This window comes from Crassostrea angulata, chromosome 5, assembly GCF_025612915.1.
Source record: "Crassostrea angulata isolate pt1a10 chromosome 5, ASM2561291v2, whole genome shotgun sequence".
NCBI lineage: Eukaryota > Metazoa > Mollusca > Bivalvia > Ostreida > Ostreidae > Magallana > Magallana angulata.
In genome coordinates, this window is record NC_069115.1 from 37,767,887 (window position 1) to 37,783,413 (window position 15,527).

The following is a 15,527-nucleotide window of genomic DNA, read 5'->3' on the forward strand; positions in this document are numbered from 1 at the left end:
AACATAACCAGAATAACCCTGTTTCAAATTTATTTCCCATATCAGTTGGCGAATAAATACAATAGTATATCTAGGTTGATATCAATTACCAAAATATTGTATTGGATATATATGAATACGTATATATATTTAATGAAGCCGTATGGCTACCAGCTGTAAAGATTATGGTAAGACCGTTAAGAATGGTGGGATGGTAAACAAATTACCTATCAGACCCACCTTAATCTAAACAAAATAGCTAAAAAAAACTTTTGAAAAAAAGATTGTAGAATTATATCTTTTTTTTAAAGTATTAATAGTTCTTCTTATTCTTGCAATCGATATAGTCTAAAAATAGCCACTACTATCCAGCTATCTCAAGGGTACAGCAAATACCGTTTCTTCTTCCAAGTTTGCCTTGTTATATTGCCTCCTAGTTTAATGAAAATGCATATTGATCATTTCGAAAAAAAAAATGTTGCGAAATGTTTAACACTGCAGAAGAAGAAATAATTTGCCAAGACATCTATAATGTTGCCAATATTGTTGAAATCCGGAATACCCTGCAAATTAAAAATGGATACAATTGCATAATAAAACAATACTACATTTGCTTATAATTTATATCCGCCTTGTAGCATAATTTCTTATATCAGCGATTTCAAATAGAATAAAAGTCATTCATTAAAGAGTTTATAATATAAAACAATAAGCAAATGCATTAAAAATTTAATTTAAAACGAATATGATCTTTGTCAATATATCATTATCATAAAACATTTTGGATGGAAAATAAATGACAATAGAAAATCTATTATGATGTTATAGAGGTATATTTCCGTACAGGCTTTTTGTCCTTGCATTTCATTAGAAAAGATATCAACTTTAACTAAAAAACCTTGTTTGATTTGAATACAATTTAAAATGACATTTTTAATTTTGTATTAACTATTCCATTACTAATGAACTTATTATGAACTCGTTTAATGTTGAAATGAATAAAATTGGAGCCCTTAAGCGTGTGTAATATGTATCTGTAAATAATCCGTTTAGAAAAGTCATTGATCAGGACACTCTGAACAAATGATATCCTGTACTATCAAGATGAACAAGGATATCAGTTCTCAAGGGTAAGTACTTCCGCCCTCCTACAAGGACTGGCTAGTTGGTGAAATCTTTAGCTAATATTTGTCAGTATAACATTTTCTCTAAACCGAGTAGCCTGGAAGGTTAAGCATATAGCTAGGTATGGTTGTTTTCCTAATCTGTTGCATTAGACCCAAGCAATATAACTGAACTGGAGAGGGATTTAGTTTTAAAAAGTAAGATATTTCAATGATATGGAAATTTAGACAAAAGAAGTGTATAGTGAATAAGCTTGGTATTACCACACACCTACTAGCAATAGCTCGTAGGTTAACCCTTTCATTTGGTTGGCAGTGCTTTAGTTTTTAAACCGAGGAGTATCGGGTTTAGAACTACTTTTGGTGTTTTTATTTTCAATAATATTTAAATCTTCGGTGTAAATTTGTGGGTTTTTTTATTTTTATTTTTCTAAAATGAACGTATTAAAAATAACTATTGAATATTGGGATTTTGACTGCATAACCCGATAAAGTCGCAGAATAGTCACTTTATCTTTAATGCTGGTTCCTTTTCTGTTTCAAAGTGGTGGTTTTTTAATCTTTAAAAGTTATTCTCATCTCATAGAAAGACTTGACGACCGAGACATTCACCTTGAAAAAAAGGACTTTGAAGATGGGTAACCGACAAAATGTACAAGTAAAGCTTCCACAAAACGACGACGAAACTGAAACAAGACGACAGAACTTGCAAAGTACTAGAAATAAATATCAATTACAGCAGCCAACGTTTGGATTAACAGATCTCGAACAAAGACTCGTAAATATTGTCAATTTACCACCAATGGTGAGTTAAAAAAAATAATAAGTGAAAGGTATTAAAGCGTACATGTCAACTACAAGTCTGTGGAATCATTTCAATTCGTGGGGACCGATTTTCGTTGATTGTGATTTTTTTGCTTATTCGTGGAAGTGTCGGTTTTCAGTTTAAATAAGAATATAAAGCCTTTTAATATTGTTTTCGTCGAAGATGTAAATTTGTTGAAGAAAGCTACCCATAAATACCACGAAAATTGGACCACCACGCATTCTAGTAAATGATTCCCCAGTTTTTCTTGCTTTTAATTCAAAATTGCCGTCCAGTGGCCTTTGTACAGCAAAGATCATTTATAATTTTATTATTTGCCAACTTTAAATATATACGTTTATGTGTATTTTTAATTTTTTACTATATTTTAAATCTATCCAATGGTATAGATCTATTTGGTGCACTCAGATACATTTAAAATTTGTAGCTACGCGAATTTCCAAAAGAAGAGAAAAGGTCTTTCTATTTCTCGGTATGCATTTTTTTATATTAACATTGTCTTCCATTTTCTTTTGAATAATGTATCGTAATAAAATACATCTGATTTATTTGATTTAAATTCTTAATTTCAAAGCTGTAGCATTAAATGTTTTTTTATTTTCTTTAAATAATATGAATTTGTCAAATGCTCCTAAACAGTTCTTTAATGGACTTCGGATTATTTCCGGTGTGATTTACATGTTGATATTTGGCCGAGGAAAATGGACAATACAACAAATGATACGGCATTTCAGGGATTCTAAAGTAATAAAAGAACCCAAGGTAAAGTATTTATAATAACAGGCTAAAGAAAATAGAAGAGGCTTATTGTTTTTTTTTTTGCTTCTTATTTAAATATTGGAGGAATCTTTTTAAATCTTTTCGATTATCAGAAATATATTATTATTTATCAGAGCTTTTAGTTTGAGCAAATAATAAAAGCAGATAAAACTTGAATATTTGTTTTCTTTAAATCTTTCTTAAATCTGTCACTCTCTCTCTTTCTTTCTCTCTCTCTCTATCATATTGTGATTTAATGAATCATACATATTTTGATTAGTTAATTAGAAACTAATACTTTATTTGCTGTAATTTTCAGGGATGTGAAGTGTGGAGAAAGGAAGAAGTAGACAGACCAAATCAAACCCAAGTATGTAATAATTACATACATAAGTGTGCATGTATGTATGGATGGATGGATGGATGGATGGATGGATGGATGGATGGATGGATGGATGGACGGATGCATGCATGCATGCATGTATGCATGCATGCATGCATGCATGCACGCACGTATGTATGTTCCGTTATTTAAGTTTAATTGGACCCTCGGCTTTCACCTGTGCACACAGAGTCTGATAAAGTTAATCGAACAGAGTTTGAAAAAGGAGATAATATCAGTGTTGCCAAAGCCAAGCCCTTAATGCTTGTACCCTTTCTCTCCAAAAGATTTTTCATTAGACCTTAGAGGTGAAGATTATGGAAGAGTCCCAGCAATATTCTTTTCATATGGTTCAAATAATTTTTGCGTCTTTGTAATATTTTCTCCTTTTCGACCTCTTGTTTTACAGACCAAGTCAAAAATTTTCAAAAAAGATTTGCTTCAAATATTTTTTTAATGGCACACCAAACAATACTTAAGGAAAAAAATGCGATGTGCAGATATTGATTTCATGTTTTCATGTTTTGAATGTATATTTTACTATTTCTTTAAAAACAGCAGTGTGTTCCATGATATTACTATAGCTACCACTCCTCCAAATCCGCAAATCCAAAGCTGTATTCCTAGTTTTCATGTGCATTTCTAGTGTTGTATAAGAATCATTTTATTCTTACAAAAATGATGGACAGCAATATTCTTTGCAGAATTCGTTCACTTCTTCAAAATCGTAAAACCGGATTTCTAAGACTTATTTTTGCTAATAAATAATTAATTTACGCTAATTGAAAAATAAGTTCCATTTGGATTGGAACAATCTATATTTCTCACCCAATGTAACTGCATTAAAAGTCACAAATTCGACTCCATAACTTTTTTTAGTAGTGGAAAAGATATATTAGGGATATAATATGCAGCAATTAAAGAAGAAAATAAGTAGAAATGGTAAAAAAAAAATTGTCTATAATCAATAATCAATCCTTAATCTTTTACAGTCACAAAGGGCCCAGGCTGATCATTGGTTTGCCTGGCAAAGAATGAATGGGCTAACTCGCAATCTTATCAGAAAAGTCCAAACAATTCCTGAACAGTAAGATTTTGTTTCATCAAGGTCCATAGTAACTCTACACTACAGTGAATGTCTCTTTATCTGAACACCTTCAATATTGAAGTAAAATGATTTTTCTTCTAGCAAACTGGCTATTTTTTTTCTGATTGAGATCTTTCTCATATGTAGCATTTATGATGACACATCAAACATTGAATCTTAGTCAACTAACAAGAAAAGATATTGACGCAAGCATCAAATGGGCCGCAAAAATATAATTGTTGTATGAATCATCATTAGTTGTTTACATAAAAACGCATCACAAAGAAGAAAATAACGAGTTTGTTGTACTATTATTTTTTATTGTAAATTTTGATATATTTTTCAGTAGCAGGTTTTAAAGTGTAACATTTTACTAATATTATTAGGAATCGAGTTCGTTACTGTAATCATTTCTAACGGTAATTATATGACCTTTGCCATAGTATGAAGTAATGGAGAACACATTGATTTGTACTACATTGTTCTAAGACAAAGTTCGACTCATCATTATTCTCTCTTGGAGATTATGTTTTTCAAACCATATTTTTTTTTGTTGCATTGTATTGAATCATGTAAGATAATATGCTCACCCGGTAGAAACTGCAAACAATTTTAAAGGTAAAAAATAAGCCGGATCATTTTTTCCGCAATGGAATAATAAATCTTATGTACACTTTAGTTAATGAAGATAATCATGCTTATTTAATTTCACGAGGTTCTTAAAATAAATTAGGTTAGTTTAAATTTTTAGGTCTTTGCGTAAATTATTATGGACGTCATTTTATGATATTTTTCTACGACATTTCACATGGAAATATTACAAACACACGCACACATAGTCATTTCATTTGACGCAGAACAAAGAAATTCAAATATATCATTTATATAAAATTTCATGTCATTCAGGTTTTCAGTATTTCAGGTCTTTAAAATGTCCCATATACCGATCCCGATACACTGAAAAACTCCGAAATTTTCCGAAAAGATTATAGTTTCGATAAAACCGCACCTTACACGTCTATGACCCACTTTACAATTACGAGTAAATCCAAAAATACGTTATATTTCTTACAGGCATAAAACATATTTCTACATGCAAATTTACTTTAAATTCATAGAAATAAGCATAATATTAATACTGCCTTCTGGCGGCCCGTAACAAGCGAGATACAGTGTAAAGAATGTTTAGTTTTGTTTACAAACTTTTTTCTTATCGTTTAAGTTTCACTCACATCTTTTTTTGTTTACTGAAAAAGTGGTTAATTACGCTGGTGATTCAGTAAGCGTTTTCTGTTTTTAAGCAATACGCGCGGGTATTGAATACGCGGATGTGTGATTTATCTCCCTTTGATAGTTTTGATAGTTTTACCATTTTATGGTAAAAGGGGTATTTTATGCGGTTTCCAGCTTACTGCGTAACTGGTGTAAATTTCTCCCACGCCTAAATAACCACTCTTACAGTATATGGATTTATGAACTCAACGGAACAGTTTATCCAGGATGTTATAGATCAAATAGTTAGAAATATAATTATTTCTTTACAGCAGATTATTTGTAAACAAAAACACGACAGGAAAATTTTTTACATAACAATTTCTTTTAAAAAGACTCCATTTGTCACCTCTCGTCTGACATTTAAATGTATTAAACATTCCAAATTCTCAAATAAACAATTCAAAACATCAGAAAAAAAATATAGAAATGATAAATTTGGAATAAATATCCGTTTTATGATGTTGACCATTGTGCATTGTGGTGTAAAAAGAAATGGAATCAACCAAACATGAAAACGTCTACAATATTGTACTGCAAACATTGAAAGTGATTTCGATTCTACAGATTTGTCCCATTTGTAAATATCATCGAGGAAAACCATCCCTATTTGGCGGGAAAGACACTAGAGACACACATTCAACAGGGGACACTGTTCGTTGTAGACCTAACTGAGATTTCTCTAAACGAACCAACAGTAAGTATACACTGTTATATAGATCTTGCATATCCAAGGGAAAACAGAGAAGAAGAAAAACCATAAAAATGATAAATCTATTTCATACTGTTGAAAATCTCTGTGTAGAACTAGAATGTTAGTTAGCTCTATCATCTGATACCTTTGTAATTTGTATTTGTAATTTTTTCGCCTGTTATATATTATATGTAATCTGTCATTTGATCGCCACATACACATGTACATGTATAACACCACAAACAGGATTTATTTTCAAACTGCCTTTAAATAAAATGATGGATTTTTTTCTTTCAATATTTTCCATCTATCATTGTTGTTTTCATGTTTCATTGGTTAGATTTTTAATGTACATTTGGATGATAATCATGATTGTGATATAACACTTAACATAATAACACAGTTAATGAGGCTAGGTGATCAACACATTAATATTTAGATCTTGTCTTGTTTTTTCGTAAGGAAAATATCCAAAATGTTTAGACTAAAAATTTGAAAAATTTGCTATACCTTTCTTCACAGAGCATTTTTAAGACCTTATACTGTCTAAAATTGGTAACAATCACCCAGTCCTGTTAAAACTGGTTACTTACAATTTCTTTGACGAAAAGTGTTAATCCATAGCAATCATACTTTGAAATATTCTAATTTCATGTTTAAATACCTTTTTTTTCATTCGTTGGGTTTTTTTAAGTCGCCCTTCCAACCCGCTTATGAAAATAAAATTGACAGTAGATAAATGGCAGAGTTTTTTTATGAAAAATACCAAAAGTATCGAAATCTTCAATTAATTATTTTCATATTAAAAACATTTTGTTTTTTAAGGTCAAGATATAGTAAATGATTCCAGAGTGTCATTTTTGTGCTAGAACTATTATGACGTCATAATAGATTTGATGATTCTTTTCCCGTATTTTACGACTTTAAAGGAATTATGTGGAAAATAAAACAATATTTTGACATTCTATATTTAATAACGGGAAAAGTAATCCCGGTACCCATATTCAATTAGATATCATTTTAAAGAGGTGGTCAAGAGCTTGTTTAATGCCCTTTTTGGAGAGACTGTAGACAATCTACATATATTTCATTGGTCAAAAATGTACAATAATCTGAGATTTGTTACTTTTACCCTTCATATTTCATAAAAAATGGTTGTTTAAAACATGATTTTTCATTGAGTTTACCAAAAATTAAAGCCCCGGTACACCCTCTGAAACAAAGATATTGTTATAAAGCATCATTAAAAGAATTTATATCTTGAATTTCATAAACCTGTAGGTACCTTTTATTTACTAGATCTTCACCTTAAGGAGGCTGAATGAACATGAATATTTTAGGATATGAAGTGTTAAGCTATAAACTATAATTTAGTATTGAAAAAATCTATATATTTTTATTTAAAATTTAAATATTTTCCATTTTTTACATGTAACTCTTCTTTTAATTTAAAGGAGATCAATACAGTCTAATAAAATGCCACAACCATTGAACCCTCTTAAATTATGTAGTATATGTTAAACTGGTTTTAATTAAAATGCAGGACTATTATGCACACTTTCGCTTTGTAGCTTCTATCAACAATGGCTTTGTTTGGGATATACAAAGATGTTTTAATGCCAGTTGCTGTATGGATGAATATAAAGGACGTCAAGGATGGAAAGGTGCTTTAAAGTTGTGTGAAGTTGCAAATATCATAACATTCTAGTTATATCCCGCTCCAATTGAGAGCATAAAATAAACAAAAATAGTTTATATTCTATTTTACCCTTATGTGTCTGCATATCTGTCTCTCTGTGCGTCTGTCTTGCAGTAACAAATTTTCGTGAAATATTTCTCAGCAACTAATAAATGCAAATGCTTGAAATTATAACCCATTTTTTTTTAAATTTTTGAATAAGTTCTTTTTAAATGTCGACTTTGCTTATCTTGTATATTTACGAGAGAGCGGGAGTATCACTTTTTAGCATAAGCTCAAATGTATCATGTTTTATATAAAGTAAACAATTGGTAAAAATGAGGCATGTAATTTCTACGAAGACGGGTTAACTAAGCATAAGTATTTAAAGTTGAAAAAAATATTTTAATCCAGGTATACACGCCACGTTTAAATGGGGACAACACAGAAATTCGGCAGTGGGTAAAAATGAGAATGTGGTTCAATATGCTAGAAGGTCAATATCATACTTCAATCACACACGTAGGTAAAACAATCTTTTCAAAATCATCGTATTTAATTACGTTTTGTTCACATACTAGTAATGTGTGTTTTTATTTTTTGTATTTTTCACTATATATATATATATATATATATATATATATATATATATATATATATATATATATATATATATATATATATATATATATATATATATATATATATTTATATACATATATATACTTCTAATTGTGTTTTATTATGTAATCTATAACTATGTCTTTTTAATTTTATTTAAACAATAAAATGCTTTCTTTGGTGGTTTATGTGGGATATGAAGGAGGTGAAATTGAAGGGAAAAACATTCTGCATTGATCGCTATCTTCATTACCCGCATGAATCGTCAAAGAAAGCACTTTATTGTTTATATTCCCATCCATCTTTTTAACAAACCAATTCCGGTAAATAGATCGTTAAAAGTAAGAACAAATAATTATTAACAGCAAAATTGTTTTTTTTGGCAAATATGAGACTGAAATCATCTCGATTCTCTGTGATTTTCTTTGCTGAATGTTTCAATTCATCGATGAATATGGCGTGTAGATTATGCCCTGTCGGTTTCTACGAAGCTATAAATTCGCAATCCATTTTCGTGTGAAATAAAGGGAATCATGCTTATTGATGTAACTATATTTATACATCCTTGTTTTGAAATTCTGCTATTTCAAGAAGAATTATAAAGCTACAGACTAACTCTGCTTGTATATCTGGTTGTTCGTTATTTAAATGACACTCCCTCACTTCTGTTCTGAAACTACTAAGCTTAAATGAGCAAACTTTGAGTGCAAAACCTGAACGGCAAAAGTAAAAAAAAAAAGGAAAGGAATGACCTCCCTACATACAATATCCGTAACAATTTTAATGTTTAATGTTTTCCAGTGTATACATGTCTAAAGCATACAGAATGTCGTCAAAATAATGATACTCATAGTTCTTAGATGTTCTCGTAATTGTGTTCAGATCGAGCTCCTCTGATGTTTGCTATTGTGAAACTGCAAAGAATCTTTGAAAATTAAGCCTTTTTTATTTTTATATCTAGCAGACAAGCCTAAGGCAAACCTATGCCGAAAAAAGATTCCTTGTTCTAAAACTTTTGATATATTTATACATTTATAAGTATTTAGGTCAAGTTTTTTAGGGTAACGGCACAAAAAGCAAAACTTTAACTATCATAGAATTATAAAACCATACATATTTTTCTTTATTTTGCCTATAACGCTAAGTACAATGTTTTTATTAAGAATTAGACTCTTGTTATGTTATGATCTTTACTTAATTTGAACAGAATTATTTATTATGAAACTACAAGAAGTTCAACATCTCTTTTTATTGACTGGGTTGTCCTTTATTTTTTATTATCTATTTTGTCTTCTAAAGCATTATAATTTATTGTTTCAGTTCATTCTGGATTTTTTTTATTCATAATCATTATAGCATAGTTTAACAAAATTCAAGAAGAAAAAGTTCATAAAAGTTTAAAACTTTGTTTTAAAAAATATAAATATCTTAAAAATAGTTAAAGGTTTATTTTGATTTTTTTTTTTCTATAAATATAAAATAGCAAATGTAAAGGAAATATTATGCATTACAAGAGCATAAATACATTTTATATCATTGTTATTCTTTATTTAGAATATATGTAGAAAATAAGGATAGGAATTTATCTTATTACTGTTAAGTTAGATTAATCATGAAAAACAAAAAACATTACAGGCTTTACGCATTTTTTAATGGAAGGAGTTAGCATCTGCATACATAGAAATCTTTCGGACAGACATCCTATCTACAAGATACTTTTGCCTCATTTTCAATTTATGCATGCTGGTAACAAGTAAGTTGAAAATTCATGTTACGGAAATACAAATTGTTTGGTTTCACTATTGTTGCAACCATGATGCATCGCATTTTTTGTTTATAGATTCACAGTGGATGATTTATTTCCGGTAGGCGCCCACTTCGACAAAGGCACTTACATTGGGCGTGTCACAATGTTAAGACTCATATCAAAACAGTAAGTGTCACTGGAACTGAAATATGTCATTACTCTTGTTTCCTTATCATTTAATCTTCAATCAAGTTCATGTGTTTTTTTTTTCAAGATTTGTTTTTATCTATAACATTTTTACTTTTGAAAGACAAACGAGTCATTTACAAATGATAACCTTTCAAGAATGATATTTTGGAAAACACATATAATGCTATTGAACAATTATCAAAGTTAGACAATTTAAACGTGGAACAGTTCAGTATTTTGAAATTATGTGGATTTTGATTAGCTTATACAAGATGTTAAAAGCATTGGACTAGGTTACTCTATTTGATATTTATTTCTTTTTTTCATTGAAAATGAAGCAATGAAAACTGGGCGTATAGTACACATGCCTCACTTCTCAAAGGATTAGAGACCAGGGGAGTTAAGGTTAATATTTCTTATTTATCTATTTATCTGCATTCGTTTATGTACCGATATTATCTTTTCATCCGAATATACATGTAACAAAAACTATTGCAAGAACTATTGTTGTGTGTCGCAGGCACGTATCATTGATTGCAGGGGGGGGGGACTAATTAAACAACAAAATAAAGTCCTTGCAATCAACAAAAAATCAGTAGTTGGGTGGGACGGTGAGGAAGAATTGTATGTCAAAAAATATATTGCTACAAAGCCCATTTTTTTTAATGCTTACTTCGTTAATCCAAGAACGAGTGGATTGGTGATGGTTAATGCATAATATCTAAAAAATTTACATAATTCAAATTTCTTTATGTAAAATTATGAAAGGCATTTTTTAGAAAAAGACCCCCCCCCCCCCTCTTTTCACCGATGCTACGTGCTTATGTTGTCAATGTCGTTCACATTTCATAGACGATACCGGGATACTTCTTTAAAGATGACGCTTTGCTTTTGCATAAAGCAATACATCAGTTTGTGTATGAATATGCAGCACACTACTATGGCAGTAAGTTTGCAATATATATCTATGCTTAAAATATTATCAAGTTCTAAAATAATCCGAATTTAAACTCTTGTTTTCTGTACGTCATTTTTTTCTGTTTCAGATGACGATGTTAATGTTCAACAAGACAATGAGATTCAATCATTTAGACAGGAATTATTATTACCAAGAAAAACAAATGGGACTGGAGGATGTGGGATGAATGTGTGTATAGTAAATTTTAAACAATATACATATACATCTTTTTATGGGCAAAATATAAAAAAAATTAGGGATTTCGTAAGACATTTCAACGAATTCTAAAAATTGAATTCCTCTCCAGAACACTATGCCAATTCCAACCGAACTTGGTACAAAAAATACTTAGTACGTAAAGGGGCTTTATGGCTTTTTTTAAAGGGCCCTATTTTTAGAGTTGTTTAAGATCTTTTTTAGACCTGCAATGCTCAATATGGGATATGATATGAAATCATACAGAGACAAAAGGGGCTCGGTGTTCAACACATATCTTGTGAAAATTCTAATAAAACTTTCTTTACACGATCTGTTGCAATATTGTCCAAAGGTTTTATATATGACTACATTACGGTGGTTTTAAAATGGCTTTTATTGCACAGGTGAGCGCTGTCGCCAATAGACCTCTTGTTTTTAATTGCAATAAATCGGCAATTATTTTAAATCCATTCTTAAAGCTTTTAAAATTCAATTATATGATAAAGAATAGTGGGGTTGTTTATCTAACTGAAAAAAAATTAATCGATAGTATCAATGCTGCATTTTTTTTTATTGCTACAGCAGATAACTTTTTTTTCATATAGAACCATTTACTTTATTATGATGGTATTGTTTTAAAACTTCAGGGTATTCCGGAATTTACAAGCATCGAAAACCTCGTCGAGGTTTTGACAAATATCATTTACATATGTAGTGTAGAACACTCCGTGTCCAATTTCCCTGCATATGACCATTATGCCTTTCCCCCAAACATGCCGGACATTTTGCATGGACAACCCGAGGACGAAATGGTAAGATTTTAATATTTAAGATAAATTAGGTATACCTAACGACTAAGTTATCGTTGAGACACCCCCCCCCCCCAAAAAAAAAAAGTATTCCTTTTGGACCTAAGCACAAATCACCATCGCTGACAAGACTAAGTTCTTGAAAATAATAGAAAAATTCGATGTAATGTATGCTAAAGCATTGTTTTTCAAGGAAACTTATCAATAAACACTTTGAAAATAGTCAGATTTTATATAATACGAACAAGTTAGAAATGTTTGTAGTTTCATGTATTCCTACGCCAGAGTGTTCAACTAAACGCTCGGCTGGTTCGATAGAGTTCAATAGTGCTTGGATCAAAACAATTTTTAGAATTTTTTCAATTACTAATACATAGTTGAAAATCCATCTTTAAATATTACACAACATGATTCATATGGGGTTTTTCAAAATTCTTATTAGAAAAGTCTAAAAATCCATATTATAAAAAAGTGTGTAATTCAAATACAGACTAGAAACTAATTGCCATGCAAGATAATAAATGATAATCGATAAAATCAACTCCCGTCAGTGCTTAGTACTTTGATTTTAAAAGTCAAGAAACAATTAGGCAGGTAGCATACTTGAATAAAGGTTACTGTGTATAGTTTTGTTAACTGATGGTAATTTCACGGTAATAAACTTGGCAAACCTTTACTATTTCGTCATTTCTTTATAGAATGATCTTGATGAAGCAATGCCCACAGGAAAAGAAATATTTTATACAATTGGTTCAAAACGGACCAGTAGTCAAGTACTCACAAGCAGTTTAGGAAATTATGACGATCGTTATCTAAAGACAATGGATAACGATGGAAAGGCTTTTGTTGAAAAGTTTGTGCTTTGATATTGTTCTTAACTAGAATTTTTTGTTATATTTTATTACTAAAATATTCAGTGCCTGAGCACAACCCATGATTATTATTTTTGATATTAATTTCTCTTTTTATTATCACAGGTTTCAGCAAAATTTATTAGGTGTCACAGAGCAGATAAATCAGAGAAATAACGATATTACTGCTGGCAACAATGGAAAGGAAATCAAAGAATACCCTTTTGAATGGCTTCTTCCAGAGAATGTTCTTAATTCTATAAACGTTTAGGTGCCGGAAAGGGGTTCAATGACCCATATTAACCTTTTTGAAGTTTATAAATTCCCTTGTAACCAGTTACTAACTCTAAGTGTTTGTTTTCCGATTCAATTTTAATCTTGTTTTTGCTTAAACAATACCGACCTGCAAACAATGGATATCCTATTTTGTTTAACGACGAAGGAAAGTCATGAAAATTTTATTTTTGAGCCAAAAAAGTGGTTTAATGATTACAGTTAGACATACAGCAAAACTCGGTTATAGCGAATTCCTGGGGTCCAATGAAATTGCTTCGTTATATAGCGAATTCGTAATATTATCTATAGCGAATTCACTATATACATGTTTTCTTTCACCAGACTATAAATTTCGCTAAATGAGGCTTAAAATAAAAATGCATTACTCTGATACCTTTTATAATCGAATTATGACTTGAAAAAAATCCTATGAAAATAAATTCTTTCAAACTCTTTTTAATTTGGTAGTGCTTACTTTTTTAAACTATAAAGAAATTCGTTATAAAGGTGTTAAATTTCGTTATATTTCATCTCTACGGGACTCAAAACAGTTCGCTATATCCGTAAATTCGTTATATCCAAATTCGTTATAACCGTAAAATTTTGCAAAGAGTTGTTAAAATTTTTACCGGGGATTTCAAAAAGTTCGCTACATCCGAAAATTTGCTACATCCGTGTTCGTACTAAACGAGTTTTACTGTACTGATTTGAAGATAAACTAAATAATTAAGCTTTAGTGCACATTTGCAGTTGGAGAAATCGAATTCCCTGTAATTTATTAGAGGCTGAAGTGATATAGAATTATTTGTATTGAAAACTGAAAATTCGAATATTTTGACATATATTCAATTAATCAACTGAACTTTTATCATGTTTATGCACACATTTTAATCTAAAGAATAGAAAATTTATAAAACATAAATCTTTATTTAATAAAAGTTGCTATTCTGTTAATAACAATTCATTGATACTCGTTTTCATATGTTGATGATTTTAGAACCAGTTTGAAGAGAGGAATAACACGATGCTGATAATTTTAAAACTAACAACTAGCAAAGATCTAATTCCTCACATTTGGTTTCAATATGTTATGTCGAAAAATGACCCCCTTAAATCTTTAACCAAGAGAAAATTTATCGCAAATACTGAGGAAGTAGTTAACTAATTTAACCAAAAATTTCAATTTTTGCATTACTGTCTTAAGACCCGACAAGGCTGAAAGCGCTAACAGTAAGCCATTTATTTAATTTGAACCGTTGCATCCTTTTTAAAGTAGTTTTTGTTATAGCAAGACATTATTTATCAACGTATCGGTTAAAAATATTTCTTATTAATGATAGTGTAAACCTTCAGATTTTGAATAAATGTATACGACATGACTAAATAAATATTTGATATTTTAATGTTTTCATATTGGTTCTTCTTTTGTTATTTATCCTTTTTTATTATATACATATATAAACATATTATAAGTAATCAATACATGGATTTTGGATATGCGATACAGCTAAGTATATAATACCCGTTTTAGCCTACATTGCTGATACGGATGCCACAGGGATGATATCGATCTGTAAGGCTGAATTTAGTTGTTTAATTTTAAATTTAAATTGTTTAGTCGCTCTTGTCAAAGAAAAAAAAACAAATTTGTATTCATTTTGATATATGATACTTATATGATGATTTTGATTTGATATCTCCTAAAAATGACAATTTCATCGACTTTCATTTTTGGGGGGAACTTGCCAAAGTGTGTTTATTTTCTCATAATTTTTTTTCAAAACTACTGCGCAAACTTTAAAAACAAGGTTTTGTACATCATTTCAAGGTTGATTTATAACACACAACAACAATTTAATGCTATTATAATGATAAAACTCATATCTACTATTAATAGTTATTCCTGGTATTGTTTTTAATTAAGGTCTTCTGTTTCCAATTGAAGACCTGTACTGATTCTGGCGGTAATTCTTCATTATTGTAATTCTTCTTCTAGACTTGATTATATGATATGTTTAATATATGAATTAATTTTCAAGAGTTCAAATTTATTTCTAAAGCCCTGATTGGTTAGAAG

The 15,527-nt window shown here is 29.9% G+C and overlaps 1 protein-coding gene across 2 annotated transcripts; it reads left to right on the forward strand.

Moving 5' to 3' along the window:
- Positions 1-1,159: 1,159 nt before the first annotated feature.
- On the forward strand, positions 1,160-14,858 carry LOC128184673 (allene oxide synthase-lipoxygenase protein-like). 2 transcript variants are annotated; one of them, XM_052854242.1, is made up of 17 exons: positions 1,160-1,301; positions 1,690-1,908; positions 2,357-2,401; positions 2,569-2,691; positions 3,008-3,058; positions 4,063-4,157; positions 5,997-6,126; positions 7,695-7,787; positions 8,216-8,327; positions 10,058-10,175; positions 10,263-10,355; positions 10,697-10,763; positions 11,211-11,304; positions 11,405-11,505; positions 12,162-12,326; positions 13,022-13,176; positions 13,301-14,858. In XM_052854242.1, exons 2-17 carry the CDS (start codon positions 1,738-1,740, stop codon positions 13,443-13,445), a joined length of 1,758 nt encoding a protein of 585 aa, XP_052710202.1. In that variant the 5' UTR covers positions 1,160-1,301; positions 1,690-1,737; the 3' UTR covers positions 13,446-14,858. The 2 variants fall into 2 exon arrangements, with proteins under 2 accessions (XP_052710202.1, XP_052710203.1); XM_052854243.1 differs by having other exon boundaries at positions 1,160-1,225.
- Positions 14,859-15,527: the final 669 nt, after the last annotated feature.